The 12,167-nt window shown below is 39.0% G+C and overlaps 1 protein-coding gene across 1 annotated transcript in view; it reads right to left on the bottom strand.

Annotated features, from left to right (window-relative positions):
* The window catches only part of LOC101848348, a gene marked incomplete at its 5' end in the record, with an annotated part of 86,597 nt that overhangs the window by 2,257 nt on the left and 72,173 nt on the right, over positions 1-12,167 (bottom strand). Inside the window, 6 exon segments of the mRNA XM_013081741.1 lie at positions 1,074-1,186; positions 2,246-2,396; positions 2,785-2,905; positions 8,472-8,566; positions 11,212-11,369; positions 11,788-11,926. Of these exon segments, the coding sequence (XP_012937195.1) occupies positions 1,074-1,186; positions 2,246-2,396; positions 2,785-2,905; positions 8,472-8,566; positions 11,212-11,369; positions 11,788-11,926 (777 nt within the window).

Genomic DNA, 12,167 nt, shown 5'->3' on the forward strand with positions numbered 1-12,167 from the left:
ATTTGCACAAATGTTACCTATTACTATTATTATTATAATTAATAATAATAGTAACAATGATAATAATTATTAAACAGGTCACCTCCATAGCACCAACTCCCTGATAGCTCTAGTCGGCTTCACAATAAAATAAAATTCAATTCTACGTTCATGCATACTTGTTAATTCAATGAACAATATTTCTTTCAAATACATATATGTGAGTCATCGTGGTGAAATCAGGCGCTCGTCAAAAAAATGAAACTGAAGAAACATACACTTTTCCACTGGTTTGGCAATTTTTATCGTAATTTTGTTTTTTTCCCAACACCTTTTAAGTCCATTTTAGAACCTATTTCAGTGTGAATTACATTGAAAAACTTTGATTAAAGGCATAAAAAATGTAAATTGTCAGTTTTCATGGACTCTGAGCCTTTGTAAATAACCAAACTTTGGCGGCCACTTCCTCACTAATTTTACCTCTGAAACCAGGCGACCCCACCTCCTTCATTCGCAAATATTTCGACTTCTATTCAAGATAAATGGATATTTTTAACATCCAAAGCAAGACAAATCAACAAACTTTAAAATGATACCAATAACTCCACATGCCCAAAAATTGACGAGCGCCTGATTCCACCGCGTCGTGACACATATATAACTGTAATCTGACCAAAAATAACCATCACATAGAGTAGCTATGATACAAGCCAAGCAACTGCATGATACATATTGTAAAAAAAAAATATTAGAAAAAAGAAAAACTACAAAATTATGATGAGGATAGGATGGGATAATCTTGTTAACTTTCTCTTGTATAGACCCTGCGGAGCTGACACACAATTGAGACATACACTCCAGACGAGTTTTTGGTAGAGATTACCCTGCTTTTGTTGCTGCTGCTGCTGATGATGAAAATTATAATGATGAAGGTGATGGTGATGATAATGATGAAAATGATGGTGATGATAATGGTGAAGGTGATTGGGATGATAATGGTGAAAGTGATGGTGATGATAATGGTGAAGGTGATGGATGATAATGATGATGAAGGTAATGGGGATGGAAATGACTACGATGGTAAAACGTGTTACCTCTCCGACTAAAGCGATAGTAGTCTGTGCTGGATACATGTCGGGTCATGCCAAAGTCTCCAATCTTCACCGTTTTGTTGGCGTGCACCAAACAGTTACGGCAGGCCAAGTCCCTTAGGGAAAAGAAGAAGAGAAAGTCTTTTATGCTCAGTGGAAACACTGTTATTGGTTTTAGTGTCTGACTGAATGGAAGGAACATATGTATGTGAAGTGTGCTGACAAAATGACTTACTTCTCAATTCGAGCCCTATGGAAATAGATACATCCTGCTTATAGGTGAGGTGAACATTCAACAATTTATAAGTAAGAAATAATAAAAGGCACTTTATACTTCAGAATATGCCATAAATAAAAACTCTACAAATTTGACCCTCGTGTCGGTTTTTGGCCAATATCTCCATTTGTGGATTGCAAGAAGTAACTCATTTTGTCAGCAAGCCTGGCATATTGACTGCCCAGGGTAAGACTTTTAGTTTTTTTAGTTTTAGTAGAGGTTTTACAGTGCTCGCAACTACTGCATAAGGTCATATGAGCACCAGAAGATTAGAGGTGTTGCAAGAGAGTAACAAACATAAAAAAGAAGGAGGGGGAGATAAGGACGATAGATGTTTGATAGGATTAAGGAAGAAGCAAACCACACCAGAGCAAGCACCCGCCAACCACCCACAGGTAAGACTTTGAAAAGTGACATCTGACAGAGTCTTGCAATGAGCAGTTGCTATAAACAATTTTCTAGAACTAGAGTTTTCTGTTACAACACACTGGGAAGCTCCCACATTTTACTAGAACAATAATATTGTTGACAATAATGAACACTGTGACGATGAAGATGTTTATGAAGATGATGATGATGAACATGGCACAATAGAATTACTATCATTTTTATTATTATTATTACTATCATTCTTTTTATCACTATTAATATTATTACTATTATTATTATCATTGTTATTATTATTACTATCCTTACTGCTACCAATATTATTATTACTATCATTTTCATTATCCTTATTTACATTATTATTATTATTATTAGGCATACTATTCTTAATATTATCACCATTCTTCTTCTTCTTCTTCTTTTTCTTCTTCTTCTTCTTGTTCTTACCATTACTATTATTATCATCATCATCATTAGGTTACTATCAATATTATCAAAACTCAACAAATACCTGTGCACAAACTTGAGAGAGTGCAGGTAGCCGAGCCCTAGAGCGACGTCGACGGCCATCTGCGTGAGGTTGGCAGCTTTCACGTCCTCCGCCTCCTTCACTCCCTGACCCACCAGGCTGCGGCGAGACAGGAGGTAAGTCTTCAGGTCACCTGTAGCATAAAGAGAGAAAGAGAACAGTTCTTCAACATAACCAGGGTGTTTTGTGTCAATGGGGAAAGCCTGAAAAAGAGAAGGGAAGTCCTTTGATATCTCAATAGGAAAGGGCTTAGAAAGAAAAAAAATCCTTCAAATGTTAAACGAAGTGAACATAATGCTCTACATCGCAAATTCACTGCTTTACTCTCAGAGTAAAATAATCAAGCTGAAAAAAGCTTTAAACCTCCAAAATATCAAATAACTTAAGAGACAGGTTTTATGCAAATCCAATTAGGGATCTACATCAGGCACCCCCAAAAAATTTGACGGTTTCGATTTTATCAGAGTATGTAGTAGATCTGTGATCACAGTAAAACTCTTACTAAAGAAACGAAGACTGACCGTGAAGGAGAAACTCCATGACTGCGTACATCGGCTCTTTCCTGGTGCACACCCCCCATAGCTGCACAATGTTTTGGTGACTCAGCCCCTTCATCATGTCCACTTCACTAAAGAAGTCCAACTGAGGAAAAAATAAAGTAAAATTTAGACTCTTAGCCAAAACAAAATCACAAATTAAAATGCAATCCAAGAATTTAACCCACAAAATTAATATTTCAGCAAAAAAATAAAAGTAGAATCAAAGAACAGAAATAAAACAATATTGTGGAGAAATTAGGCGATGATTAAATCAAAGGAACCAACATTTTCTTCTGTCCATTGGGCAATTTCTTCAGAATTTTTTTTAGGTATAACACCTTAAGTGAATGTTCAAAAAGACAAAACATACCAGGATTTACAGGTGAGGTGATCAGAAGACACAACATCAGGTCTTTGACTTCGAAGATTGAAATGGTTAGGGAAATTTTTAACTAATTTAAGGCATGATGCGGGGGAAGGCCATGATCAAATGACGTCATTTTTTAGTCTTAGATCGAAATTGGGCTTTTAACGGATTCGAGTACTTTGAAATGTCTACTTTCACAAAATGAAGGTCTTATGTCCCTGTCAGCATCAGAACATGTTCAAAAACGCTCACAAAGATGACACCCCCCCCCCTTTCCTGCACGCAAAAAAATGACGTTTTACCCTAAAACACCAAGCTGGCGGAATAATAAATAAAATATATTTGAGGTTGTAGATGGAAAAAGCTGACGTTGCACCCAATAGCACTAACAGAGAATGCAAAAAAGTTGCGAAAACTTCCGCTCTAAAGAATACGTTAATAATTGCAAAAAGCATCCCGCAGTTTGATTTTTGTTGTTGAAAATCTACGGAAAATTTTGAGTTGCGCGTTGATAAACATGGCAGGAAAACGATCCGAGAAGTATCAGAGTCGCCGTCATACACCAAGAAGGCGCAAAGGTGGAAGAAAGCGACTAGATTCTAGAAGGTCAACAGGCTGAGAAGTTTAATCTACTTTGAGTGAACCAGAGAAACAGCAGTGTCGACAATGATGTGCGACGGCATGCTGAGTGTGACAATACCAATGTAGATGAAAAGTAAGTGGAACGATGTATCACATCCAAAGCTCTGTCTCTGTCTCTGTCTCTCTCTCTCACTCTCTCTCTCTCTCTCTCTCTCTCTCTCTCTGTCTCTCTCTCTCTCTTTCTCTTTCTCTCTCTCTCTCACACTCTCTATCTACCTATCTATCTATCTATCTCTATCTATCTACCTCTCTCTCTATCGATCTATCTCTCTCTCTAGATTTTCTATGTCTGTTTGTGTGTGTGAGTATATTTGTGAGTGTGTGCGTTTGTGTGTGTGTGTGTGTGTTTGTCTATCTGTGTGTGCGTGTCTGTGTGTCTGTCTATGTGTGTTTGTGATGTGTTTTCCGAGGGTCAGTCATTGGTTCTTTCATCCTTGCTATTTCCCAGTTGATAATGTATACATGTAGAAACAGGGTTGATACTGCAATTATCTTTTTCCTTCCTTGCAATTGAAAGTGCAAACGACAGCTGTGAATTACAGCTTTCAATACTATCGCTTGGTTTCAATATCTGAGTGACTCCTTATTGTTTTATTTTCTCCTGTCTGCCTTATTTTCTTCTGTTCCAACATAATTTTGCCTGTTTCCGTATAATACAGATTTTGTACAGAACTATCTCTATAGCTTGTTTTAACAAATTCTATCTCATTTACTAATTTACTTATGCCCACGAAACTTTGCATGGCACTTCTGCAGGCCAGTGGCCAAACAATTTTTTTGTTAAAAAAATCTTGAGCCAGTAATAAAAAAAGTTTTTCACTTTGGGCCCTATATTAAAAACCACTCTTATTGATGCATAGACAGGATCACTAAAATAAATGACTTACAGTTACAGCAACCTAACATACACATTGCTCATTTTGAGACAGCGACATCGCCCTGTCCCCACATTTCAGTGCAAGCTTGTAGATTTTATCCCCCAACTGTCTGGACGTCTCCACGTGCTTCACGTGAGTCTCAAAAATTACTCTCGCCGTCTCTTGAATCGCGTTTCTTAGGCGAACGTTGAACTGTGGTGTTCGAGAAAATATTATGACAATTTTTATGCTTAAGGAGTATGCTGTATATCCCTTATTATATTTTTGACCCGCTTTAGGCTTACATAAAAAAAAACGTGTCGGAACCTTAGTTTGCAGTGACCTTTATAAATGGGCTTTTAGATTCTGTTGGTCATCCAACTTTTAGACTCGTATGCAATGATCTGAGAAGATTAAACTGAGCGTTTTCATTTTGTTTTGTTTCAACGGCGGTCAGACGAAAGTGAACAAGTTATAATGCCTTACATTGTTTTGTTCCAGCCTCATACTTCCTCCCCCAGCAGCCTTCGCGGATGCTGATGCAAGCGTGTCTCACCAACGAGGTGAAAGTACTGTTTCATCACTGCCCCTTTTTCAACAATCATCCTGCTCGAAAAATGGTTCGTTGGACATTCTTCCTGTATGTGTTGATGCCCTAACCTCAATGTCTCAACAATCACCACAGCCTTCTGCCACGACATTGACTTTCTCGGACACAGCACAGTACGGTACGAATATAGCTGGGCCTAGTAGTTTAGGTAGTGGGATCTTCAGGTATAGTGATGGAACATCAAGTGAAAGTGATAACGACAGTAGTGAAGAGGAAATTTTGGATGAGGATGAACGTGCTCCTGATCCCATTCCAGAAAAAAAATTTCACTAATGAGGAAAGTTACAAAAGTAGGCGACAATGAGGGATATGCACTTTTTCATTGGTCATTTCTAACTGAAATTATTACACTGCTTGCATGCCCACGATGTAAGAGCTGCAGTTTGTCAGTTTGTTCTGATTACAAAGGTGGACTTATGTGGAGGATTATAGTTTCGTGCTCTGTGTGTGAGGAGGACATTTTTGTAGGAGGCTCTTCCCCGGGAGGAAAGCGACTTGTTTTAGCTAGTAAAGAGTGTGGGCTTGGATATGAAGGACTTAACAATTTTTTTTCAATTTTAAACATAAACAAGCCGTTGCATCATAAAACCTACCAGGAAACATCCCAAAAGATACACGCAGCTGCAACCCAGGAAGCCGAAAAATGCATGAAAACGGCTGCGAAGATTGTTTCAGAAACGTCTACAGTTATAAATCCTGGTCAAACAAGAGTGCCAGCAACTACGATTTCATTTGATGGGACCTGGCATAAAAGGGGTCATTCTTCCCATTTTGGTGTTGGTGTGGTTATTGACTGTAAGACAGGTTTCGTCTTAGATTACCAAGTCCTCAGCAACTATTGCCAGGGATGCGAGGTAGGGTTAAAATCAGGAGATGAACAGTATTTGCTTTGGAAAAACAAGCATCAATTAAAATGCCAGCAAAATTTTCAAGGAAGCGCAAAAGCAATGGAGGCTGCAGCAGCAGTAACAATATTCAGAAGATCAGTCCAGCACCGTGGTCTTGTGTACAGCAGGATGCTGTGTGACGGAGATGCCAGACCTCACCAGTTGATCAACACAAAAGGAATATACGACTTTGAAGTCATAAAAGAAGACTGTATTAATCACATCAGCAAACGTATGTTCAACGCCCTAGAGAATACCAAAAACAGCAACAAGAAAGAACTGAACAGAAAACTCACGAAAACAAAGATAGAAAAAATCACCAACACATATGCAACAAACTTAAAGCAGAATGCACCCGACACAGAGCAAATGCAGAGTGATGTCTATGGTGGAATTTACCACATGCTCAGCACCGACGACAACCCACAACACCATCTCTGCCCCACTGGCATCAGTTCATGGTGCCACTTCCAACGAGCCTTGGCAATGAAAGAGGAGCCGCGCAAGCACACACCAACCATAACAGAGGATGTTGCAAAATTTGTGTGGCCAGTTGTGGAGAGACTGACTCGACCATATGTTTTAAAACGATGTGCGTCCATGCAAACGCAAAATGCCAACGAGTGCTTTAACTCTTTGATTTGGTCACGCTGCACCAAAACTCGATTCGCGTCGTTGTGGTCTGTCGAAACGGCAACAGCTCTCTCAGTCTTGGCGTTTAACTGTGGTCCTTCTGGGCTCTTCGTCATTTTGGAAGCCTTGAACATTCCAGTAGGAGGAAGCCACCACAAGCACCAAGCCAGGAAAACCGGTAACAAGCTAAAGAGTGACATGAAGTGCAGGAAACGCGCATCAAAATGGGGTCGCAAAGACCGAAAGAGACAGCGACTTCAGCTTGAGAAGAAGAGACAGCAAGCAGAGGGTGATCTGTATGAAGCAGGGGCCTTCAATCTGTGAACCGTCATAGTGGACGAGACATCTTAGCATCATTTTTATGTCAGTAGATTCATGTTCAGTACAATTTTATGTAAAGGACCATGTATCCATTTATGTATTTTTCAAATTGCATTGTGTATATTATTTTATTATGTATGTGTATGTGCTCATTTAGTAGCGATGAGTAAACGTGCGCATGTGATAAGCAAGTAGGTGTGTGTTTGTGCGTGTGTGTGTGTGTGTGTGTGTGTGTGTGTGTGTGCGTGTGTGTGGGGGGAGGGGGGGTGTTGTGCATGTGTGGGCATATGTGTGTGTGTAATGTGTGCGTGAGTGTGTGGGTTGTTTGTGTTTGTATGTGCGTGTGTTAGTGTGTGTGTGTGTGTGTATTAGTGTGTGTGTGTGTGTGTGTGTGCGTGTGTGTGTCGCGTGCGTGAATATTGTTCGTACATGCATTTATGTAAAGCGCCTAGAGATGTGTTTACACGGGAGTGGGCGCAGTAGAAATGATCTTCATTATAATTATTATTATCTAAGCCATTGAGAGTAATAAATGTGAGCGTATGACTATTTTATTTCAATACGTTTTGCAAGCCAAATTTTGACGTCCATTTTCTCAAATTAAATTTTTTGAGGGGGTCGCAATCGGAAAAAATCTATCATTCGAAAAGTATTTAAGATATCTATCTAATTTTTGGTACATTGATAGCTGAAACATTATTCTAGTGAATAAAGCTCTGAGTTTTTTAAAAGACCAAAATTAAATGGTTTTATTACAGATTTTATCAGCTGCCACTCTCCATCTTTTTTGTGGTTGAAATGTTTCCCTAATTTGAACCTTGATTCTGAAAAACTTTCTTTTCCTACATCAAAAATGCCAGTTTTATCCACTAAAACAGCCACAGTATGCTACAAAATCGCATAAAATACCCATTTGGTGCCATTTATAACCTTATGATAGATTTTTTAGAAATGTATACATTTTCTGTATATGACATTCCAATATGGCAGCCGTTACCATAGCAACACAAATTTTTTTTCAAAATTTTACTTCTGGCCCAATTCTCCACTCTATTTATGTTGATGCTACCATATTTGTAAGCTTAGTTTCTTCTTATTAATGAATTTCAAAATTTCCCCCGCATCATGCCTTAAATAAAAATCACTTGCACCGTGAAGTAAAGAAAATACAATTACTAACCCTGAATTTCAATCCAAAAAGAAGAATGGGGGTGGGAGACGGTGGAGGGGGAGGCAGAGGAGAAGGAAGAGGAGCAGTAAAAAGGAGGAAAGGGACAAGAATAAGAATAAGAGGAAATTCAAAACCATAATACATCAAAGTTTAGAAGTTGGGGAGGATAATTCAGCATTACCTTTTCCTGCATGGTGCGGTGAAGTTTGAGCGTCTTCACAGCCACAGCAACCCATCCTTCTCCTTCTTTGTACATTTCCCCTCCCATAACAGTGCCTGCAAAAATGTCAAAACAGTTTATGGTAAATCATGGTGGTCAAGAGAAAAAGGTGATAAGTCTAGATTTTTCTTTTTCTTTTAAATCAGGATCCTGGCCCTTATCTTACACTGCAGGCTACCTGTAGAATATCCCCTAAATAATCGATCACCATCATTTTCAAACTGTATTTTTGTAAATGCAAATCAACTTATTGATCCCCGATTTTTGTTGTTAATGATCCAAACATCAAGTTAAGAACAAGAAGAGTCCATCATTAAAAAAAACAGGAAAATAGGGCAAGTTGTGGTAGAGTTAATGTGACTTAGCCTATATCTTTTCAATTGACCCCCTTCAATTATTTTACATCCCCACTGATACAGCTTAGATTATTCAAGAGGCAGGCTGATAACCGTTCCCGTGAGGGGCTGATGTGGACTGAGACCTATCACAAAGAGAGAGATGCACAACAAATTTACTATCTTCTCCATTTGATAATTTACGTTACATCCCTTGGATGCAAGACAAAGATAATATGGTTGAACCACATCTAACGACCACCTATATGTACAAGACAAACACATGTACAAACTAACCCCTTCCCATTTCCTCCCTTGAGTAATTTTTTAGTACATGATAAGGACACTTTGTGAGACGCCCACCTGTCTCAGACAACCACTTTTGTCCTCAACAATGGGTAGCCATTTCAGACAATTTCAACAGTAACTGTCACAGCACAGGCAACAGTTGCAAATAAAGCAGAACAAATTTAATTTCTAATTACAGCAACCAAACCAAACCCCTTCATTTTGCCATTCAGCAAACTGTAGACTTGCATAGTACTATCTGATATTTAAGGCCAAATGTGTAAAACTTCCTAGAGATAGTAAAATAAATAAATACATTTTTTTTAAATAATAAAAAAATCAGTATCAGAGCAGCTTTTGGTCAAAGTAAAAATTCCTTGTATTGTTCGTTGTTAGGTCCAGCATCTGTGGTGTTTAGTCTAGTTTAGTAAGAGTTTTACAGCACTCGCAACTACATAAGGATATGTGATCTAATAGGTTCTGTCATTGCATGGAAAAAACGAGAGGCGAGATTTCAAAGTGGAAAAGTTTGCTAAATTGAACATCTTTGTTTTTCCGTTGGAATGTTATACAGTGGAATCCACTTATAACGAGTCCTGAAATAATGAAAAGTCTGTTATAAAGACACTATTCTAAAACCCCGTTTTTTCCCCTTCTTTATCTTTGTAAATAAAATACCGCTATAGCGCAATCAGACAAACATGCGAGTCGGTTATAGCGGAATATTGCTGTGTCTGTGCACAGCACATAGGCCATTTATTCTTGCAAAACCTCGCTCGTTGCTTGTGATCTTGCGAAACAAAGAATGAGAGAGCCCATGTGTGCCAACAATGAAGGCGGAGTGAATGAGTGGGGAGGTTGTGGTATGTACAGACAAGCAGAACGCATTGCGTGATAGGCCAGCCTAGTCTAGATTATCTAGGCCTACCACGCCTCTCACTTCTCCGATGCGAGGATTGAGAGGTCACAACGATGTGACTGTGATGGATGGGGCGAATGTGTGGCGTGCGTAAGCAGACAGAACGCACGACAGGGTGTGGTGGGGTGGGGGACAACAGCGGACGAGTTAGCCTCGAGAACTTTATTTCTGATCGCCGACGCCGAGCTGTCAACATCGCCTGCGCTAGAGAAGGAAACCTTATTCGATTTTTAATCAAATAATAAGACCTAGAGATCATGTTGAACCAAATCATCATCAGGGGAGATTACAAAAAGAAACGAACAGACAACCAGACTCATAGATTCGGCCTACAGCACTATTTCCCTTGAATTTATTACTGGATCCCTTTTAACGAGAATCCTGCTATAACGGATGTTTTGCACCGGTCCCCTCCCTTTATAACAGGATTCTACTGTATCCCTCTAAGCATGAATTGGCAAGATCATTACATCTGTAAGAACACATGTGTCAAGTCACTGTGAAATCTGGCGCTAGTCAATATTTGGTCAAGCGGAGTTACTGGTATCATCTTTAAGCTTGTTCTTTTAGCTTGCTTTTGGTGAAATAAAAAAAAAAATACTGATCTATCTATACAAGTCAATATATTTACGATTAATGGAGGTAAGGGTTGCCTGGTGCCATTAGTAAAAGTAGTAATATTTGGTGACTTGCAAAGTTTGAGTTTTTCTTGGAATCTGTAAATTTACATTTTTTGGGTAACTTTCATCAAGTTTTCAATAACATCCACACAAAAATGTGTTTTGACATCGACATATACAACAAAGGTGTTCAACTAAAAAAAAATTGATAAAAATTTGCACTATGGGCAGAAAAATGTTGATATCTAAGGTTTCATTACTCTGATGAGCGCCTGATTTCCCCACAATACCACACATATTGCCATGTCACATCTCACTAGATTCACAATCTCACGAATACAGCAAGACAAGTCACAGCTATAGTGGAACCTGCTAAAACGGCCACCTGCTGGAGACAAATGACCACTTCCCACTTTCCCCTTTTTGTTTTAAAAAAACATTATACTGGGATTGTCCAAGACATCCACCAGTCCAAGACAAATACTTTTCTACTCCACAATGGGTGGCTGTCTTTCACAATTTCGACTGTCCATACTAACCAAAGGCCCCTTCACCCAGCTCTCGGTTGACCACAACATTCTTGAGGGGGATTTCCCAGTCGTCCACAGTGAGAATGTGTGAGTATTCTTCATTCAACAGCCCCAGTTCTTTAATTCTTTCGTGAGCCGCTCGCAGTTTTCTCATCTTGACATCACACCTTGGCAAGGAACAAGACAGCAGAAATCATCAGCATCATCACACATGTGCTTACCTTGGGAGGTTTTTTTATTTTGAGAAAATAGATTAAAAAAGAGAGAGCCTGCGTCAGAACTAAAACTTGGGCATTTACCACTTTTTAGTTTAAGCAGGAGTTTAACGGCACAAACAACACAATAAGGTCACATTAATATTTTATCATAAATGCTGAAAGTTAGAGCTGTTACAAGCGAAAAAAATACACAAAAAAGAAGGAGGAGAGATCAGGACGATAAATATTCGATAGGAAAGAAATAGAAAACCACACAAGACCACCCCCCCGAACCACCCAAGAAAATTTTACAAATTCACAAGTTACCAATGGTCTAATATTGTAATAAGAACACATGGAGAGTTTGAGCGTCTTTAAAATAACTCACCTATGCTTGATGAGGATGAGGAAGACGATGACAATGACAATGAATCCAACAAAGGCCATGCCTATCACCATGATGCTTGCCATGATGCAAGACACTCCAAGCTGAGCCCGGAAACTCTCAATGGGGCATTCCTCGCCGCCTGGGGGACGTAAGAGACAATAGTGCAGGGAATGAAATAAAACAATACGTTAACTGTTATAGACCCAGTCGCGTATATGACGTATTACACAATCAAGGAAGGAATGAAATAAAACGAAATATCAACTTAGACAAGCATACAGGGAATGCAATAAAATAAAATGTCAACTCTTACAGACCCAGTCCAGTATATTTCCTCATGAGTTCTCATTTCTTCCCAAATCAAGTTGCAAAAATCCCCC

The sequence above is a fragment of the Aplysia californica genome, unplaced genomic scaffold (genome assembly GCF_000002075.1).
Source record: "Aplysia californica isolate F4 #8 unplaced genomic scaffold, AplCal3.0 scaffold00144, whole genome shotgun sequence".
Classification (NCBI taxonomy): domain Eukaryota; kingdom Metazoa; phylum Mollusca; class Gastropoda; order Aplysiida; family Aplysiidae; genus Aplysia; species Aplysia californica.